This window comes from Zingiber officinale, chromosome 4A, assembly GCF_018446385.1.
Source record: "Zingiber officinale cultivar Zhangliang chromosome 4A, Zo_v1.1, whole genome shotgun sequence".
Classification (NCBI taxonomy): domain Eukaryota; kingdom Viridiplantae; phylum Streptophyta; class Magnoliopsida; order Zingiberales; family Zingiberaceae; genus Zingiber; species Zingiber officinale.
Genome location: NC_055992.1, coordinates 163,030,511 through 163,050,552, shown reverse-complemented (window position 1 = coordinate 163,050,552; position 20,042 = coordinate 163,030,511). Strand labels below are relative to the sequence as shown.

Here is a 20,042-nt window from a genome sequence, read left to right as displayed (position 1 = left end):
CATTAACAATAAGATGACCTGGGGCACGATCATCATAAGCTCGACTCATCACTTTTCAGATTGCTGTAGCAAAAAGAGATTCTGTGTCAGGCATTACGAACAGGGTCTCTAGTCTCGAAAGGCAGAGTAGAGGACCCACAAAGAACATGGCTGACCTGTTTGTGAAGTGCAGCAGTTTGCAATCTGAATTATGGAAGCAAAGTGAGCAGTCGATTAGGTTTTAGCATGGGAGTGGAGGAGGGTAGGCAGCCGAGGGAGATGGACTGCACGTGGCTTCAGCAGGGAATTGTCCATGCTCTGCTTTGATAGCTTTAAATTTGATTCTCATCTATATTTAAATAATGTCAATGGATCACATGAAGTTAATTTAGAAAAATCAGAGGGGCTGAATTGATAAACAGAGAGCGGTAACAATACTAACAAAGTAATAGTACGTATATAGTGGGTAATTTACAATTGAACCCAACCCTTTACTTTTTATCTCGAATTAAACCTTTATTACTGCTCTAATCCTCTGCTTCCAAATATGTGACGACGGAGAGCTCCACCGGTACCGCGCCTGGCTCCTCGCGGATGCCCCTCAGACATTGCCTCTCTCCTTCCAAGTAAGCCTTCATGAACGCCACCATCGCGCCGGCGGCGAACTCCCTCATAGGCCTCCTCTCCCTCCCGTTCTTGCACAGGCAGTAGGTCGCCTTCCCCCTCACCCCCTTGGTCTCGTCATCGAGCACGTCCAGGTGTCCGTACTCCTTCGCCACCAAGTGGTACGCCGGCGGGCAGCACTCGGCGAAGAAGTCGCCGTGGCTCACCCCCTCCGGCGCGCATGGCGGAAACAGGGGGTTCCTCCGCAGCCCTCCGAGTCCGGATCCGATCACCATCGCTGGCGTGCCCTTGAGGTCGAAGGACCGGGGGGCGTAGGTGAGGATGGGCGGGTGCGTCTGCTTGCCCCTGTCCATGCCGTCGACGGGGTCGACGCCGATGAGCGCCGAGAGGCGGAGGCTGGTCTTCGCGTGGCCGAGGGCCAGGGCGAATGCGACCTTGCCGCCGCGGCTGTGGCCGGCGACGGCGAGCTTGGTGGGGTTCGGTCGGACGTGCCTGGGAAGAACGTGAGCGAGTCCCGGGATCAACCAGTCCACCGTGGCCGCCGCAGCGCGGATCTCGTCGGCGGAGTCCGGTCCCGCCACCGAGTATAACTGCGGGGCGACGACGATGAATCCGTGGGAGGCGACGTGGAGGAGGAGCTGAGAGTAGAAGGAGTTGCATAGGAGGTAGCCGTGGAGGAAGAGGAGCATGGGGTAGTCACCTTCCTCAATAGGGGCCGCGATGAGGAGAGGCTTCGGCGGAGGGGAGGGCGACTGCGACGCCGAGGAGTCTTCGTTGATGAGCTTCACCGTATGATCTCCGTGCTCGAAGACCCTGGCGGCGGCGTTCACGTCGGACATGGCGAACAAAAGCTGAAGCAGAGTAGAGCAGCGGCGCTGTCCCCTGGAAAGCCTCTGTTTTCTTATCTTCCGATGAAGCGGCGAGAGGAAGATATTTCTTGTTCGTGAGGAAGAGGATGCCGACAATTGCGGGTGCGGATGAGGGAAAAAGAATCGTCGCACCCGTTAATACCGATATCAGCTGACGTGGATGCGGATACGGATGCGGACGAGAAGAAAAACCTTACTGAATCCGATAATAGCGACACAAAGTCGCAGCCGACACAGATGTACTCAAGGGTGCTTGTGAAATTTCATAAATGTTGATGACTGAAAAGATAAAAGCTAGATTTTCTACAAATTTTAACAATGGAATCTTCCAGAGCGAGCCTTTAATTTCATTACTTTACCAAAACACGCTGCAAACTAACATATCGCAATTTATAATGAAAGAAAATATATAAATGAAATTTTTGTAAATGGTTTCAGGAATCATTCTCCTCGTATATACTAAGACACTGATTCCATATCATGTGTCTTTCTCTGCGTTTAAAGAATGATCGAAGAAACTATGTGAAGCTCAAGAGGAAACAGTGGTATCAATATAGAAACTATGTGAAGTATTCACTTAACAGATTCATCTCCAGTTCTTGCAGTTCAATAGTTCCCACTTATCCAATCTCACTTTGGAGCTCTCATGCCAAATCCACGTCTCATTTTCTCAACTCTGGCAAAAGGATAAATGAATTCAGTAGTGAGACAAGTCAAATGCCAAGAGAAATTCAAATGAAATGCAAATTGCAAATACTCTTCTATTGTAACTAACAAGCCAATCATCTAGTCGGCCATAGTTTGTAAGTAACATGCTCGATATATATTTTCCGAATGCTATAGTTTGGGTTTAATTTTACTCTCTTCATTCGAGAAATACTTTCCAAACTCTTGTCTTCCAAACATACATTTGAACTCAACCCCCAAACTGACCTGGATATTCTAATTTGTATCCTAGCATTAACTGCTATGTATTTGACAGGGAGTTTTTTTTCCAGATACATTTGCAGATAAGTTTCTCGAATAAATACTGGGAAAAGCAACCCAATAAACATTAAGTTACCCAAAGGAAATTCAATCAATTGTCTAAAAAACTGCATATTGATTACTATATATATATTTTTTATGAAAGTAGTTTTCATATTGCTAAGTGTCAACAGGCCATCATAGACAGTTCTCATTGTGGATGTGATGAATTTATTTCATTATACATGTACACATCATGTTCCATATATTTATGGTTGCACAGGTTAACCCTCTACAAGATATAATGATTATATACTAGAAAATGCCACCAAGAAGCTGATATTTTATGCTAAAATGAAATTGGCAGACCACTTTCGAATAATTTCCAAAAAATTTAGCTAAAATAAAGTAGTTGTAGGCACAAAAACTTACGTTGGGGCAAGCTTCCCAAAATTACCCAGATGTTCATTAGAGATTTCATCAAAGAGATTCCCTGAAAAATCAAGAATATAAGGTTGACCAGCTGAGAATGGTAGTCCTCGACTAACCAGTAAATTGAGATCTTTCCTATGGAGCTCTCTTCCGTTCAAGATGACACCAGTGTTCCCACCAGCACAGTTTTCAGGCATAGGATAGTTGAACTCTTCGATAAATGGCTGCATGTTTGGGCAAAATTAACATGTCTACTATTGAGTTACAAAAACTGTTAAATGCCATGTGAACGGATGTAGAATGTGTTTATCATACAGGAATTATGCCAAGACATGGCTGTCGCATGACACCCCAAAATCCAGCATGCCAATCGTACCTAGATTGTGTGGCAGAAAATAAATATTAAATGTTCAGATCGACACTAATAAAGAGAGTAGTAGCATGCTACGAACAAACCAAACAAAACACTGTAAAATAATTGTAGTGGCAGGAAATGCTGCTAACCGATGAATTCCTAGTGACAATAGGTCATCATCATCAAGTTATGTTTGGCCAATTATGGAATCTTAAAAAGGGGATAGAAACTCATTCAGTTTATTTCCTACTAGACAAGGCACCCTCTTGGAATTTTTCTGGATCAAGTAAATTATATAATAACAACATTCAAAGGTCAATACTCTTGTAGTGATCATCCCTAAACTTTTCCTTTATATATAAAATGATGAAATAGCAGCAATACCCATTTGTTCATGTGTGAATTAAGTCATTTACCCTAGTTTTAAGTCATTCTTGGTATAATTTTTCATGCAAAGTTCATGAGAGAAGTCGATGCATTTTACCAATATTCTCCAGGAAAAATGCTTCCGGCCTTTTTTTCAGCCTTCCGAACTAAGTGATCAGGAATTAGATAACCATTAACTGAAACTTGAGATCTTTTAGCTTTTGCCGGCATCTTAATTTGCGGTGTATCTTTGAGGGTTGTATTTAGAACTGATGGATCATTAGTCTTTTCAGTGCCCATTTGGCTTTGATGTTTCTCTATATCATTATGATCCAGAGAGGAACTGGAATAGTCATTCAGTGACAGATCAATCCCAGTTATTTCTTCGCCTTGTTCAGGACTCTGGTGAAACTTATCATCGTTGTAGATTCTTACTTCTTCATCAGAATGTTCCTTCTTGCTACCAGTTTCAGAAATGTCCTTTTGACTGGATAACAAGAAAGATAAACTGTCCTGAATCAGTAAATCTGCAACAGCTGATACATCTGTGCTGTCTGGGTTTTCTACATGCTCGGACCTATTAGAAGCCACTGAAAGCCCCTTCAAGTTCTCTGGATCAGTTAAATCTATACTTTCTTGTTCCATCAGTACATGGCTAGATGTGAAAGGAGATGAGTTATTGTCATCTGTTGGCAGAATAGCTTGGCACGGGACACCATGTTCTTCAGAAATTGAAGAAACATCTGATTTACTACTAGTTTGTGCTTTATATTGCTCATGCTGGTTGACTTTGTCATTGGCTTTAGAAACAGCTAAGGATGGTGAATGGGAAGAAATGACAAGCCTTTTTCCAATAAGTTCAACGCAAAATACCTCCGAGCATGATCCACACCGCAACCTTCTGAGTTTTTTTGACACGAGTAGAGTATTATCTTGAGGTAGCTTCAGTAACTCAAAGCAGCTAGAGCATATCACGAAAGGAGTCGCGCCAGCGAAAGCTTGACAAGGATGCTTTTCCTTTGTTTTGGATTTTGCAGCTCTTGCTCCTCCTTCATTGTATTCTTTCATCCTGAACATTTGGATACCAAGAGAAGAAACCCTACTATTCTGTGCAAGACCAAAGCGCCCTTGGTTGGTGATTGAGTAGGGAGTGCTTTCTGGTAATAGCTTATATTTTCGACGCTGAAGGTCAAATTCATCACTATGGTAAGAGGATAGAGGAACTACATCTAATTGTCTATGGATGTATCCATCACTAGGAAAGTTTGTCATGCCTGAGGAATAGGGTTCAGTCACACTCACTCTTTCCTTTGTCTTGCTCAGAATCTCATGTGATCGTCTATAATAGACTGACCTTTCGTTCACTGCAGGCATCTTTGTTCTCGGTTTTTCCAAGAACTCAGAAGATTTACTGATACGATCCCTTAATTCATCGAGTTGTCGCAGAAGCAGCAACGGGTCATTACTCCACAATTCAGCTCCATCTTTCCGAGATTGGTTCTTCTTCGTCTTGGAACAGTCATCTCCATAATTCGCCAAGGGATTGGGCTTCATATGATCTTCTGGCATTCGGCAGAATGCAGGTGCTACATCGTCTGAGAAGGAGGTAGAATCACTAAGCAGAGATTTAGATGACGAAGGTTGCCTACCAACTACATAGTTACTTCCCCTCTCTACGCGTCTCCCATCAGCCCTATGATCAGAATTGGAGGCAGGTCTTCTTCTACTTGTGAATTCTGGAATAAACCCTAATCTATCTCGTTCTTCTCTCGAATTGAATCCTACGGTATCCCTCTGCAACGAGAAATCAGTAGGCGGGAAATCTCTCCTTGCTGTAAAAGAACAGATAACTCAAACCACGAACAAGAATGTATCACCCAAAAAAATCGAATCTTTATCAACCCTAACTTTTTTCTTTTCGAGAAAGGAAAAAGTTTTGACCTCGGGAAGTAGCACTTCGATCACCGCAGCGGTGGGCCGTCAAGTTCGCGAGGCCGGGGAGGAGTTCGTCGCAGTTGGGACAGCGCACGGGCCGCCTCTCGCCTCGTCCGCCACCGCTCTCCGCCATTCCTGGAACCTATCAAGTCGCCGGCGTAACAACGGAAGGAAAGGCGGAGAACAGGAGGGGAGTAATCAAAATCGTCGGCAGGGAATAACTTCGCCATCATAATCAATAGAGGGTTCCGCCATAAGGGAGAGCTTGAGGACGTTGGGAAGTCGCGGCCTTGTCTGGTTGCGCTCACCTGCAAGCGCGCCAATGGAGGGAGGGAAAGAAAAGGAAAGGATTCGCCAAATGGGTCCGCCATGGAAGGTAGGAATGGAAAGGTGATCAAAAGTCAACCAATTGATCGAAAATAAAATAAAAATAAAAAATAAAATAAAAATAAAAAATAAAATAAAAATAAAAAATAAAATAAAAATAAAAAATAAAATAAAAATAAACCCCGGTCGACGTTCGGCTAGAAAAAGTATGTGGGGCCCGTGAGACAGAATTTCTTGGATTATTTTTCTTTTATCCAGGAGATATACCATTCATATTTACGGTCAGATCGTAACCGCGATTCGATAATAAATAGTTGTGATCCTACCTGGGTTCATCGTCCTCACCAAGTTATAATTTTTATTCCGAGCTGACAGTCAGAGGTCGCCCGAAGGACATCCTCGCTCGGCGCCTAGTAACCTAGTTACTTATCCACCATTGAAGGTCTCCGGTCATCTGCTTCGAACAAAAATTATAACATGATGGAAATGATGAACCCAAAAATAGATCGTAATAATTTACGATCGAATCACGATCATAATTCAATCGTAAATACGAATCACATTATCTCCTGGATCAGTTTTGATCCAGGATCTGTGCTCGGGCTCGCCTAGTGGTAAAATCGTTTTTTTTTTTGGGAAAAGAAAAGAAAACGTCGTGATACACCGTCAAAAAAAAAAAAAAAAAAAAAAAAAGTCTCGGACAAACTCCAGATTTTTGTCTTCGCTGCGGCGTCAACAATTTTCCAAATTTTCAATCTCTTTCCAATAGAAAATTTTCCAATTTCTTTTGAAAATTTCAGTGAGAAACGATTTAAGAACGATATATACAGAGAGAGAGTTTGAGGGAGTGAAGTCAAAGTTGCAGTTGGAGCAGTGGCAATAGCTGCGGAGAGTAGGAGTGGTTCTTCTTCGTCGGTCGTTCCTCCCCAAATCTAGGGTTTGGGGGGCCGAATTACATCTTCGTCGGCCCAAGTACTCCCAAGATCTCGCCTTTGCTGCTCGAGGATCGTGAGCAGTAGCAGGATTTGATTTTGTTGTTGTCGACGCAGGGCAAAGGTTAGGGATTGCTATTGTTTTTTTAGTATTTTTATTGCGAGATCCTCTTTCGCCGCTGGAATTAGAAGAGAGTCTTTTGGATTCCTCGTTTCGACCCTGTGGTAGCTTTAAGGTTAGAAAAATCGATACTTTAAAGGTGTTTTATCGGGTTTCCCCCCCTTGATGCCACTAGAGAAAGTTGCAAAGCTAACTGCTGCCTGGATGCTGAGAATTTTTCTGTGCTTCAGCACAATTACGTTCATAATCTTTAGAGGCTCTATTTTGGTTGCTCTTTTTTTCTTCGCTTCTCGATGCATACTGCTTTCTTGGGATTGCAGATGAGTAAGCAAGTAGAATAGATGTTTCTGCCAGACCATTTGAAAGAAAAGGAGATTCTTAATAGTTTACTTGGTAAAGAATCAGTGTGAATTTGTTGCCACTAACAAAACTGAATCTACTAACTCTATCTGACAATATGACGCGGGATAGGATAGCGATTATTTGCGGGATGACGAGAAGACGTAATTGAGGAGAAGACAAGAAGAGAAGACACCAAAAACAAAGAGAAAAACGCTGTTCTTTAGGTTTTACCAAAAAAAAGAAACTTTATTTAGAAATAGAGGATGAATCCATAAACAAGTGTTTATATAGACTCTAGACCTTAAAACTCAAAGAAAGAAAAGAAATCCTAATATATGGATCTTAATTCCTATCTCGTAAGAAAGAAAATTTCTTAATATAAATCCTAACAGAAAGAAATTAGACAAACCCTAACCCATAAATACTAGAAATACTAAAAATACCCTAAATATCATAAAAATGGAAATTATAAAAAATAGCAAAAAGGTCTTTGGAGGCTCTGAAAAGGACCTAAACGGTGTTTTTTCAGCCCGAAACTTGATAGTTAGTAACAAACGTAGATTTTTAAATTATGCAGCTGATAGAGTCTGATTCTGAGTCCCGAGTCAAAAGCTATGACTCTTTAAAGTTCAATGGGTCATATTGGGTTCATCTTGCATCACAACCATACAAGATTAAATGTGAGAAATGTCTTTTATTTTTTTTTTCTCTTTGGGTCAGAGTTCTCTTATTTATAAGGTCTACAAAACCTCTTTATCACCACTCTCTATTCCGTATCTGTGAAAGAGGATGTTTATCTTCAATATGCACTTTCCATATGACTAGTTAGTTTTATGAAATATTGAAATTGTTGGTGTAAAAAGACAAGGCCTTAAACCCGACTTTGAGCATACAGTACTTGTGAAACTTTGTTCCCTACAAGACATTTTATCATTAGATTCATCATGCTTGGTAGAATATCCATATTGTGGAATTTTTTATCCTGTCATAATACTTTGCAAATATCAATTTTAGCTTTTCTCTATTGTTGTATAATTATTCTTTATTTGTCATTAGACAAAGGGCAAGAAAAATATAGCTCCTAATATTGTGTTCTCAAGCAGTTTGCGGTGCACTATTGACTTTAGCATGAGTGTTTTTTATTTAATTATCTTCTTCTATCATTAATTGTCTGGCAACCAAGTAATTTGTGTTTGCTAATGTTGTTTGTTTGTTTCATTCCTTAGATGATTATGATTGTGCAATACATGGGGCTCTATTATTGCATAAAGTTTAACCCTTGTTCATTGGAGGGTAGAAAGAAGTTAGTTGGGTTTAATTGTACACTTCTAAGTTTCTACTCAATTGGAAAGAGTTGGAGGATGGTTGAATTATTCTCAGCAATATTAGATTCTTAATTGCACATATAATTTCCTAGTTGGTTCTGTGGAAAACAGTTTGGGATGCTTAAATATTGATGTATTGCATGTAAATCTGAAAATGGTTTAGCATCTCTTTTTATTTGTAAATGAACCAAACGTTGGTGAACAATCTTGGTAAAAGTTTGTTTATATTCGTTCAATATACACAAGATCATTTAAATGAATACGCTTGAACAAGTTGTTAAACTAAATGAACTTGAACACATATGTCCAACTCGTTAATGTTCATGAACATGTTCATGAACAAAGTTCGTGAACATGTTCGTGAACAATGTTCATTCATAAAACTCTTATCAATAACCTAAATAAACAAAGAAAGTTTCAAAATGAATAAATAGGTTTGTATTATCAAGCTCCATAATCAATCAAACAAGCTTTAAATGTAAAAATTTCAAATAATCAAATAAACTTGAATTCAGCGCTCAAGCTTGAACCAAGCTCAAGCTCATAAAAAATAAAATAAGCCAAGCTTGAACAATCATTTCAACAGCTTGGTTTATTTTAGGTTCGGCTTGGTTCAGTTACCTTATCAAACAAGCTTGAACACTACAAAGCTTGGCTCAGCTCATTTACAACACTCATAGCTGTGGACTTGAATGGTAGTAGGATACATGTGTATCCCGAATAGTTTAGAGTTTTTGTCATTGACTCATTTTTATGGTAACTAATCAAGCTATTAGTTTTGATCCTTCTTGATCAGGTATCCTTTGGGAATCATGATTCCACATAATTTTACTTACTGATTCATATTCATCCTGTTGATTCCTCTTAATTTTCCATTCTCCGGATTTTGGCAGTCTCTACTGATATAACCATTTGAACTGCTACTGTTGAGTCATTGGCACTGCTACAGAAGAAGGGTCAGCAACCGAGTCACATTTCCCAGCGGTCAGTTTAGCCATGATGGCAGAGGGCAGTCCCAGGACAGATACCTCCACAGATGTGGACACTGATGAGAAAGATCAGAGGGTGATTTCTTAGCTCTTTTGTTTGTTAAACAAAGATTCAGTAATTTCCTTCACAGATATATGCCGCATCATCCAAACTAAGTTCTTTCTTATGTATTGCCATTGCTGCACTCTAGGAATTCATATCGGGTGAATGCCTCTGTTCATACCTTGGGTGTGTCTGACTGCATGTAGAGTATCTCAAGTAACTTCATGCAACATGGTCTATTTTGTATTTTTATTTATAACAGCTGCTAAATTATCATTTTGAATATTAACTGAACCATTCTAAGTGGCATAGCTTCATTCGTATGTTCAAATTTCTTCCTTAACTCTATTTAATCTTACTAGTGATTGAGTTATTCAACAAACCATCTCATTTTCATCTCTTCCTCCCCTCCTCTTTTGCTTATTGGCACAAGTAGCTAGCATGCTTTCCTATATGCTAGACATACATGGCACACGTGTTAGTTTCATGATCTCTCATAAAACCAAACTCACGAACTTTATATTGGCACAACTGCAATCACCTTATCAATAGTGAATAGTTTGATGAATGATGGTTATAAGATTTGAATCACTAATGGACTCATGACTATGAAATTTTAATTAATTGCTACATTATAATGAAATGTGTTGTTCTTTTGTTTCCTGATAAGATTAGAAGGAGTTTGCTTTTATCTATTGATTTTTTTTTTTTTTTAATTTTTCTTATGGCTGTTGATATCTCTCCTGATATTCAGTTTGAACGCGGTCAACTTGCTGTTCTTGCAGCTTCTGATTCAAGTGATAGGTCAAAAGACAAAACACTTGATCAAAATTTAGCTAAAATAAAGTAGTTGTAGGCACAAAAACTTACGTTGGGGCAAGCTTCCCAAAATTACCCAGATGTTCATTAGAGATTTCATCAAAGAGATTCCCTGAAAAATCAAGAATATAAGGTTGACCAGCTGAGAATGGTAGTCCTCGACTAACCAGTAAATTGAGATCTTTCCTATGGAGCTCTCTTCCGTTCAAGATGACACCAGTGTTCCCACCAGCACAGTTTTCAGGCATAGGATAGTTGAACTCTTCGATAAATGGCTGCATGTTTGGGCAAAATTAACATGTCTACTATTGAGTTACAAAAACTGTTAAATGCCATGTGAACGGATGTAGAATGTGTTTATCATACAGGAATTATGCCAAGACATGGCTGTCGCATGACACCCCAAAATCCAGCATGCCAATCGTACCTAGATTGTGTGGCAGAAAATAAATATTAAATGTTCAGATCGACACTAATAAAGAGAGTAGTAGCATGCTACGAACAAACCAAACAAAACACTGTAAAATAATTGTAGTGGCAGGAAATGCTGCTAACCGATGAATTCCTAGTGACAATAGGTCATCATCATCAAGTTATGTTTGGCCAATTATGGAATCTTAAAAAGGGGATAGAAACTCATTCAGTTTATTTCCTACTAGACAAGGCACCCTCTTGGAATTTTTCTGGATCAAGTAAATTATATAATAACAACATTCAAAGGTCAATACTCTTGTAGTGATCATCCCTAAACTTTTCCTTTATATATAAAATGATGAAATAGCAGCAATACCCATTTGTTCATGTGTGAATTAAGTCATTTACCCTAGTTTTAAGTCATTCTTGGTATAATTTTTCATGCAAAGTTCATGAGAGAAGTCGATGCATTTTACCAATATTCTCCAGGAAAAATGCTTCCGGCCTTTTTTTCAGCCTTCCGAACTAAGTGATCAGGAATTAGATAACCATTAACTGAAACTTGAGATCTTTTAGCTTTTGCCGGCATCTTAATTTGCGGTGTATCTTTGAGGGTTGTATTTAGAACTGATGGATCATTAGTCTTTTCAGTGCCCATTTGGCTTTGATGTTTCTCTATATCATTATGATCCAGAGAGGAACTGGAATAGTCATTCAGTGACAGATCAATCCCAGTTATTTCTTCGCCTTGTTCAGGACTCTGGTGAAACTTATCATCGTTGTAGATTCTTACTTCTTCATCAGAATGTTCCTTCTTGCTACCAGTTTCAGAAATGTCCTTTTGACTGGATAACAAGAAAGATAAACTGTCCTGAATCAGTAAATCTGCAACAGCTGATACATCTGTGCTGTCTGGGTTTTCTACATGCTCGGACCTATTAGAAGCCACTGAAAGCCCCTTCAAGTTCTCTGGATCAGTTAAATCTATACTTTCTTGTTCCATCAGTACATGGCTAGATGTGAAAGGAGATGAGTTATTGTCATCTGTTGGCAGAATAGCTTGGCACGGGACACCATGTTCTTCAGAAATTGAAGAAACATCTGATTTACTACTAGTTTGTGCTTTATATTGCTCATGCTGGTTGACTTTGTCATTGGCTTTAGAAACAGCTAAGGATGGTGAATGGGAAGAAATGACAAGCCTTTTTCCAATAAGTTCAACGCAAAATACCTCCGAGCATGATCCACACCGCAACCTTCTGAGTTTTTTTGACACGAGTAGAGTATTATCTTGAGGTAGCTTCAGTAACTCAAAGCAGCTAGAGCATATCACGAAAGGAGTCGCGCCAGCGAAAGCTTGACAAGGATGCTTTTCCTTTGTTTTGGATTTTGCAGCTCTTGCTCCTCCTTCATTGTATTCTTTCATCCTGAACATTTGGATACCAAGAGAAGAAACCCTACTATTCTGTGCAAGACCAAAGCGCCCTTGGTTGGTGATTGAGTAGGGAGTGCTTTCTGGTAATAGCTTATATTTTCGACGCTGAAGGTCAAATTCATCACTATGGTAAGAGGATAGAGGAACTACATCTAATTGTCTATGGATGTATCCATCACTAGGAAAGTTTGTCATGCCTGAGGAATAGGGTTCAGTCACACTCACTCTTTCCTTTGTCTTGCTCAGAATCTCATGTGATCGTCTATAATAGACTGACCTTTCGTTCACTGCAGGCATCTTTGTTCTCGGTTTTTCCAAGAACTCAGAAGATTTACTGATACGATCCCTTAATTCATCGAGTTGTCGCAGAAGCAGCAACGGGTCATTACTCCACAATTCAGCTCCATCTTTCCGAGATTGGTTCTTCTTCGTCTTGGAACAGTCATCTCCATAATTCGCCAAGGGATTGGGCTTCATATGATCTTCTGGCATTCGGCAGAATGCAGGTGCTACATCGTCTGAGAAGGAGGTAGAATCACTAAGCAGAGATTTAGATGACGAAGGTTGCCTACCAACTACATAGTTACTTCCCCTCTCTACGCGTCTCCCATCAGCCCTATGATCAGAATTGGAGGCAGGTCTTCTTCTACTTGTGAATTCTGGAATAAACCCTAATCTATCTCGTTCTTCTCTCGAATTGAATCCTACGGTATCCCTCTGCAACGAGAAATCAGTAGGCGGGAAATCTCTCCTTGCTGTAAAAGAACAGATAACTCAAACCACGAACAAGAATGTATCACCCAAAAAAATCGAATCTTTATCAACCCTAACTTTTTTCTTTTCGAGAAAGGAAAAAGTTTTGACCTCGGGAAGTAGCACTTCGATCACCGCAGCGGTGGGCCGTCAAGTTCGCGAGGCCGGGGAGGAGTTCGTCGCAGTTGGGACAGCGCACGGGCCGCCTCTCGCCTCGTCCGCCACCGCTCTCCGCCATTCCTGGAACCTATCAAGTCGCCGGCGTAACAACGGAAGGAAAGGCGGAGAACAGGAGGGGAGTAATCAAAATCGTCGGCAGGGAATAACTTCGCCATCATAATCAATAGAGGGTTCCGCCATAAGGGAGAGCTTGAGGACGTTGGGAAGTCGCGGCCTTGTCTGGTTGCGCTCACCTGCAAGCGCGCCAATGGAGGGAGGGAAAGAAAAGGAAAGGATTCGCCAAATGGGTCCGCCATGGAAGGTAGGAATGGAAAGGTGATCAAAAGTCAACCAATTGATCGAAAATAAAATAAAAATAAAAAATAAAATAAAAATAAAAAATAAAATAAAAATAAAAAATAAAATAAAAATAAACCCCGGTCGACGTTCGGCTAGAAAAAGTATGTGGGGCCCGTGAGACAGAATTTCTTGGATTATTTTTCTTTTATCCAGGAGATATACCATTCATATTTACGGTCAGATCGTAACCGCGATTCGATAATAAATAGTTGTGATCCTACCTGGGTTCATCGTCCTCACCAAGTTATAATTTTTATTCCGAGCTGACAGTCAGAGGTCGCCCGAAGGACATCCTCGCTCGGCGCCTAGTAACCTAGTTACTTATCCACCATTGAAGGTCTCCGGTCATCTGCTTCGAACAAAAATTATAACATGATGGAAATGATGAACCCAAAAATAGATCGTAATAATTTACGATCGAATCACGATCATAATTCAATCGTAAATACGAATCACATTATCTCCTGGATCAGTTTTGATCCAGGATCTGTGCTCGGGCTCGCCTAGTGGTAAAATCGTTTTTTTTTTTGGGAAAGAAAAGAAAACGTCGTGATACACCGTCAAAAAAAAAAAAAAAAAAAGTCTCGGACAAACTCCAGATTTTTGTCTTCGCTGCGGCGTCAACAATTTTCCAAATTTTCAATCTCTTTCCAATAGAAAATTTTCCAATTTCTTTTGAAAATTTCAGTGAGAAACGATTTAAGAACGATATATACAGAGAGAGAGTTTGAGGGAGTGAAGTCAAAGTTGCAGTTGGAGCAGTGGCAATAGCTGCGGAGAGTAGGAGTGGTTCTTCTTCGTCGGTCGTTCCTCCCCAAATCTAGGGTTTGGGGGGCCGAATTACATCTTCGTCGGCCCAAGTACTCCCAAGATCTCGCCTTTGCTGCTCGAGGATCGTGAGCAGTAGCAGGATTTGATTTTGTTGTTGTCGACGCAGGGCAAAGGTTAGGGATTGCTATTGTTTTTTTAGTATTTTTATTGCGAGATCCTCTTTCGCCGCTGGAATTAGAAGAGAGTCTTTTGGATTCCTCGTTTCGACCCTGTGGTAGCTTTAAGGTTAGAAAAATCGATACTTTAAAGGTGTTTTATCGGGTTTCCCTTGATGCCACTAGAGAAAGTTGCAAAGCTAACTGCTGCCTGGATGCTGAGAATTTTTCTGTGCTTCAGCACAATTACGTTCATAATCTTTAGAGGCTCTATTTTGGTTGCTCTTTTTTTCTTCGCTTCTCGATGCATACTGCTTTCTTGGGATTGCAGATGAGTAAGCAAGTAGAATAGATGTTTCTGCCAGACCATTTGAAAGAAAAGGAGATTCTTAATAGTTTACTTGGTAAAGAATCAGTGTGAATTTGTTGCCACTAACAAAACTGAATCTACTAACTCTATCTGACAATATGACGCGGGATAGGATAGCGATTATTTGCGGGATGACGAGAAGACGTAATTGAGGAGAAGACAAGAAGAGAAGACACCAAAAACAAAGAGAAAAACGCTGTTCTTTAGGTTTTACCAAAAAAAAGAAACTTTATTTAGAAATAGAGGATGAATCCATAAACAAGTGTTTATATAGACTCTAGACCTTAAAACTCAAAGAAAGAAAAGAAATCCTAATATATGGATCTTAATTCCTATCTCGTAAGAAAGAAAATTTCTTAATATAAATCCTAACAGAAAGAAATTAGACAAACCCTAACCCATAAATACTAGAAATACTAAAAATACCCTAAATATCATAAAAATGGAAATTATAAAAAATAGCAAAAAGGTCTTTGGAGGCTCTGAAAAGGACCTAAACGGTGTTTTTTCAGCCCGAAACTTGATAGTTAGTAACAAACGTAGATTTTTAAATTATGCAGCTGATAGAGTCTGATTCTGAGTCCCGAGTCAAAAGCTATGACTCTTTAAAGTTCAATGGGTCATATTGGGTTCATCTTGCATCACAACCATACAAGATTAAATGTGAGAAATGTCTTTTATTTTTTTTTTCTCTTTGGGTCAGAGTTCTCTTATTTATAAGGTCTACAAAACCTCTTTATCACCACTCTCTATTCCGTATCTGTGAAAGAGGATGTTTATCTTCAATATGCACTTTCCATATGACTAGTTAGTTTTATGAAATATTGAAATTGTTGGTGTAAAAAGACAAGGCCTTAAACCCGACTTTGAGCATACAGTACTTGTGAAACTTTGTTCCCTACAAGACATTTTATCATTAGATTCATCATGCTTGGTAGAATATCCATATTGTGGAATTTTTTATCCTGTCATAATACTTTGCAAATATCAATTTTAGCTTTTCTCTATTGTTGTATAATTATTCTTTATTTGTCATTAGACAAAGGGCAAGAAAAATATAGCTCCTAATATTGTGTTCTCAAGCAGTTTGCGGTGCACTATTGACTTTAGCATGAGTGTTTTTTATTTAATTATCTTCTTCTATCATTAATTGTCTGGCAACCAAGTAATTTGTGTTTGCTAATGTTGTTTGTTTGTTTCATTCCTTAGATGATTATGATTGTGCAATACATGGGGCTCTATTATTGCATAAAGTTTAACCCTTGTTCATTGGAGGGTAGAAAGAAGTTAGTTGGGTTTAATTGTACACTTCTAAGTTTCTACTCAATTGGAAAGAGTTGGAGGATGGTTGAATTATTCTCAGCAATATTAGATTCTTAATTGCACATATAATTTCCTAGTTGGTTCTGTGGAAAACAGTTTGGGATGCTTAAATATTGATGTATTGCATGTAAATCTGAAAATGGTTTAGCATCTCTTTTTATTTGTAAATGAACCAAACGTTGGTGAACAATCTTGGTAAAAGTTTGTTTATATTCGTTCAATATACACAAGATCATTTAAATGAATACGCTTGAACAAGTTGTTAAACTAAATGAACTTGAACACATATGTCCAACTCGTTAATGTTCATGAACATGTTCATGAACAAAGTTCGTGAACATGTTCGTGAACAATGTTCATTCATAAAACTCTTATCAATAACCTAAATAAACAAAGAAAGTTTCAAAATGAATAAATAGGTTTGTATTATCAAGCTCCATAATCAATCAAACAAGCTTTAAATGTAAAAATTTCAAATAATCAAATAAACTTGAATTCAGCGCTCAAGCTTGAACCAAGCTCAAGCTCATAAAAAATAAAATAAGCCAAGCTTGAACAATCATTTCAACAGCTTGGTTTATTTTAGGTTCGGCTTGGTTCAGTTACCTTATCAAACAAGCTTGAACACTACAAAGCTTGGCTCGGCTCGGCTCATTTACAACACTCATAGCTGTGGACTTGAATGGTAGTAGGATACATGTGTATCCCGAATAGTTTGGAGTTTTTGTCATTGACTCATTTTTATGGTAACTAATCAAGCTATTAGTTTTGATCCTTCTTGATCAGGTATCCTTTGGGAATCATGATTCCACATAATTTTACTTACTGATTCATATTCATCCTGTTGATTCCTCTTAATTTTCCATTCTCCGGATTTTGGCAGTCTCTACTGATATAACCATTTGAACTGCTACTGTTGAGTCATTGGCACTGCTACAGAAGAAGGGTCAGCAACCGAGTCACATTTCCCAGCGGTCAGTTTAGCCATGATGGCAGAGGGCAGTCCCAGGACAGATACCTCCACAGATGTGGACACTGATGAGAAAGATCAGAGGGTGATTTCTTAGCTCTTTTGTTTGTTAAACAAAGATTCAGTAATTTCCTTCACAGATATATGCCGCATCATCCAAACTAAGTTCTTTCTTATGTATTGCCATTGCTGCACTCTAGGAATTCATATCGGGTGAATGCCTCTGTTCATACCTTGGGTGTGTCTGACTGCATGTAGAGTATCTCAAGTAACTTCATGCAACATGGTCTATTTTGTATTTTTATTTATAACAGCTGCTAAATTATCATTTTGAATATTAACTGAACCATTCTAAGTGGCATAGCTTCATTCGTATGTTCAAATTTCTTCCTTAACTCTATTTAATCTTACTAGTGATTGAGTTATTCAACAAACCATCTCATTTTCATCTCTTCCTCCCCTCCTCTTTTGCTTATTGGCACAAGTAGCTAGCATGCTTTCCTATATGCTAGACATACATGGCACACGTGTTAGTTTCATGATCTCTCATAAAACCAAACTCACGAACTTTATATTGGCACAACTGCAATCACCTTATCAATAGTGAATAGTTTGATGAATGATGGTTATAAGATTTGAATCACTAATGGACTCATGACTATGAAATTTTAATTAATTGCTACATTATAATGAAATGTGTTGTTCTTTTGTTTCCTGATAAGATTAGAAGGAGTTTGCTTTTATCTATTGATTTTTTTTTTTTTTTAATTTTTCTTATGGCTGTTGATATCTCTCCTGATATTCAGTTTGAACGCGGTCAACTTGCTGTTCTTGCAGCTTCTGATTCAAGTGATAGGTCAAAAGACAAAACACTTGATCAAAAGGTAAACATATGTTCAATTTTCCTGTTAAGTTCTGCATGCTGAATTATCATATATATATATATATATATATATATATATATATATATATATATATATATATATATATATATATATATATATTTATTTATTTATTTTTGCACAGACTCTTCGTCGCCTTGCACAAAATCGTGAAGCTGCCAGAAAGAGTAGACTAAGGAAAAAGGTATGCCATCTATATCCTTGCTGCAAGTTTTTATTCTGTTCTCTAGATATTAACACAGAAAAACGTTTACACAAACATGTGATTTCTCTCTTCGTTATTTGTTGGGCAAAACATAATTTCACTTTGCAAAATAGTTGTTTTCAACCAGTTATTATTTTAGTAAACTGTTGTACTACTATTAACCGGTTCTCTCCTTGTTACAAGGCTTATGTACAACAACTAGAGAATAGTAGAGTAAAGCTGACTCAAGTTGAGCAGGAGTTTCAACGAGCTCGTCAGCAGGTATTCTCCTTGACCATCCTCATCTCAATTTGTTCAGATTTGCTAGTTTTTCCCATTTGCAGGGTATTTTTATCTCTAGCTCAGGAGATCAATCACATAGCATGGGTGGGAATGGTAATTCTTTTTGCATGGCAGTTTGTTCTTTTATTTAAATCATGATCGGCCTTGTTCGTAACATAGAAATGAAAAGCTGATAGTTTTACTTTAGTGAGAACATTTGTTTCACCCTGCAGGGGCATTGGCTTTCGATGTTGAATATGCACGATGGCTCGAAGAACACAATCGGCAGATAAATGAACTGCGGGCAGCAGTTAATGCCCATGCGAGTGAAAATGATCTGCGTGTTACCGTCGATAGTATCCTCACACACTATGAAGAAATATTTAGGATCAAGGGCGTCGCTGCCAAGACAGACGTCTTTCACATGTTATCTGGGATGTGGAAGACACCAGCTGAAAGGTGTTTCCTATGGCTTGGGGGTTTCCGATCGTCTGAACTTCTAAAGGTATGATTCGTTTTGTTTCCGTACACATTATTTTTGCTACTTCGAGTTTAATTCAATGTGCTATAATGTTGCAGTTACTTGCAAATCAGCTCGAACCTCTAACAGAGCAGCAATTGATGGGGATATGCAATCTCCAGCAGTCGTCGCAACAGGCTGAAGACGCTCTCTCTCAAGGGATGGAGGCCTTACAGCAGTCCCTAGCAGAAACATTGGCTGGGTCTCTTGGCCCCTCTGTATCATCAGGAAATGTCGCAAATTACATGGGTCAGATGGCTATGGCTATGGGAAAACTTGGAACTCTCGAGAATTTTCTTCGCCAGGTATGAGACCGGCCGTAGAGATTTTAGGACATGCCAGTGAATCTGTTATGGATGGAAGTAGTTTTGTATCGATTTTTCATGGAAGTTGAAATCATAGTTAATAGAATTACATCCTTTTCATTTACTTATGCAGGCTGATAATCTGCGGCAGCAAACCTTACAACAAATGCATCGAATCTTGACGACCAGACAGTCTGCTCGGGCACTTCTTGCCATAAACGATTACTTCTCGCGTCTTCGTGCCTTGAGCTCCCTCTGGCTTGCTAGGCCTAGAGAGTGACAAGCTCCATGTATTTGCTTCAGGCAGCTCCAGGCTTCCTGGCTCGATCTACCGACATTTCGATGGTTTCAGTAGATTCCTAGCTCTAGCAGTATTGATGGATGGATGGAACGAGGGAGCGCTGAGAGACTCAATGGAGTTAAATCAGATCTTGTATAGCGATCATAGTCCCATTATCGTGCCGTGTAACTTTTGAGAGGCAAAAACAAATGTGCTAATGTCTTCTCAGGTGAATAAGATTAAGGATATCTGATGGAATAGTGATTTATTGGTGATGACTCGTAAACAATGACTCTGCAACATCTGTGATATCGATATCCTGATTCCTCTTTGTATGGGTGTCTTGAAACTCGGATCAAGGGTTGAATTGAAGAGGTTTATTGGTGCTTTTTCTATGATTCCTTGTGTTTTATTTAGTCTAATATCCAGGGATAA

General features: G+C 39.2%; 4 protein-coding genes and 1 long non-coding RNA gene across 5 annotated transcripts; 2 read left to right on the top strand and 3 right to left on the bottom strand.

The window, feature by feature from the left end:
• Positions 1–366: 366 nt before the first annotated feature.
• On the bottom strand, positions 367–1,711 carry LOC121972176 (chlorophyllase-2-like). Its single transcript, XM_042523850.1, has one exon. The coding sequence runs from the start codon at positions 1,440–1,442 to the stop codon at positions 507–509; it is 936 nt and encodes a 311-aa protein (XP_042379784.1). The 5' UTR covers positions 1,443–1,711; the 3' UTR covers positions 367–506.
• Positions 1,712–1,861: 150 nt separating this feature from the next.
• Positions 1,862–5,890, bottom strand: LOC121972174. The gene is made up of 5 exons (XM_042523848.1): positions 5,533–5,890; positions 3,710–5,423; positions 3,186–3,246; positions 2,871–3,094; positions 1,862–2,148 (listed from the first exon to the last, which is right to left on the bottom strand). Exons 1-5 carry the CDS (start codon positions 5,657–5,659, stop codon positions 2,103–2,105), a joined length of 2,172 nt encoding a protein of 723 aa, XP_042379782.1. The 5' UTR covers positions 5,660–5,890; the 3' UTR covers positions 1,862–2,102.
• A 651-nt stretch (positions 5,891–6,541) lies between these two features.
• Positions 6,542–10,423, top strand: LOC121972173. Its single transcript, XR_006109332.1, has 3 exons — positions 6,542–6,909; positions 9,467–9,638; positions 10,360–10,423. It is a non-coding gene; the product is annotated as an uncharacterized LOC121972173 (long non-coding RNA).
• An 18-nt stretch (positions 10,424–10,441) lies between these two features.
• LOC121972171 lies at positions 10,442–13,495 on the bottom strand. The gene is made up of 4 exons (XM_042523844.1): positions 13,138–13,495; positions 11,315–13,028; positions 10,791–10,851; positions 10,442–10,699 (listed from the first exon to the last, which is right to left on the bottom strand). The coding sequence occupies exons 1-4, from the start codon at positions 13,262–13,264 to the stop codon at positions 10,472–10,474; spliced, it is 2,130 nt and encodes a 709-aa protein (XP_042379778.1). The 5' UTR covers positions 13,265–13,495; the 3' UTR covers positions 10,442–10,471.
• A 631-nt stretch (positions 13,496–14,126) lies between these two features.
• On the top strand, positions 14,127–20,002 carry LOC121972172 (transcription factor TGAL1-like). Its single transcript, XM_042523847.1, has 9 exons — positions 14,127–14,489; positions 17,048–17,219; positions 17,941–18,018; positions 18,161–18,220; positions 18,425–18,502; positions 18,565–18,616; positions 18,736–19,007; positions 19,082–19,327; positions 19,461–20,002. Exons 2-9 carry the CDS (start codon positions 17,151–17,153, stop codon positions 19,605–19,607), a joined length of 1,002 nt encoding a protein of 333 aa, XP_042379781.1. The 5' UTR covers positions 14,127–14,489; positions 17,048–17,150; the 3' UTR covers positions 19,608–20,002.
• Positions 20,003–20,042: the final 40 nt, after the last annotated feature.

Bases quoted from the DNA above. Each gene is read 5' to 3' on its own strand.
- LOC121972176 (XM_042523850.1), bottom strand. From the start codon at position 1,442: ATGTCCGACGTGAACGCCGCCGCCAGGGTCTTCGAGCACGGAGATCAT.
- LOC121972174 (XM_042523848.1), bottom strand. From the start codon at position 5,659: ATGGCGGAGAGCGGTGGCGGACGAGGCGAGAGGCGGCCCGTGCGCTGT. The intron at 5,424-5,532 runs GTCAAAACTTTT...GTTCTTTTACAG, and splicing joins TCGAAGTGCTACTTCCCGAG to CAAGGAGAGATTTCCCGCCT. The intron at 2,149-2,870 runs GTAAGTTTTTGT...TCCTTTTGCCAG, and splicing joins TTTGGGAAGCTTGCCCCAAC to AGTTGAGAAAATGAGACGTG.
- LOC121972171 (XM_042523844.1), bottom strand. From the start codon at position 13,264: ATGGCGGAGAGCGGTGGCGGACGAGGCGAGAGGCGGCCCGTGCGCTGT. The intron at 10,852-11,314 runs GTAAAATGCATC...CACACAATCTAG, and splicing joins ATTTTTCCTGGAGAATATTG to GTACGATTGGCATGCTGGAT. The intron at 10,700-10,790 runs GTATGATAAACA...CCAAACATGCAG, and splicing joins CATGTCTTGGCATAATTCCT to CCATTTATCGAAGAGTTCAA.
- LOC121972172 (XM_042523847.1), top strand. From the start codon at position 17,151: ATGATGGCAGAGGGCAGTCCCAGGACAGATACCTCCACAGATGTGGAC. The intron at 18,221-18,424 runs GTATGCCATCTA...CCTTGTTACAAG, and splicing joins AGAGTAGACTAAGGAAAAAG to GCTTATGTACAACAACTAGA. The intron at 18,617-18,735 runs GTAATTCTTTTT...TTCACCCTGCAG, and splicing joins ACATAGCATGGGTGGGAATG to GGGCATTGGCTTTCGATGTT.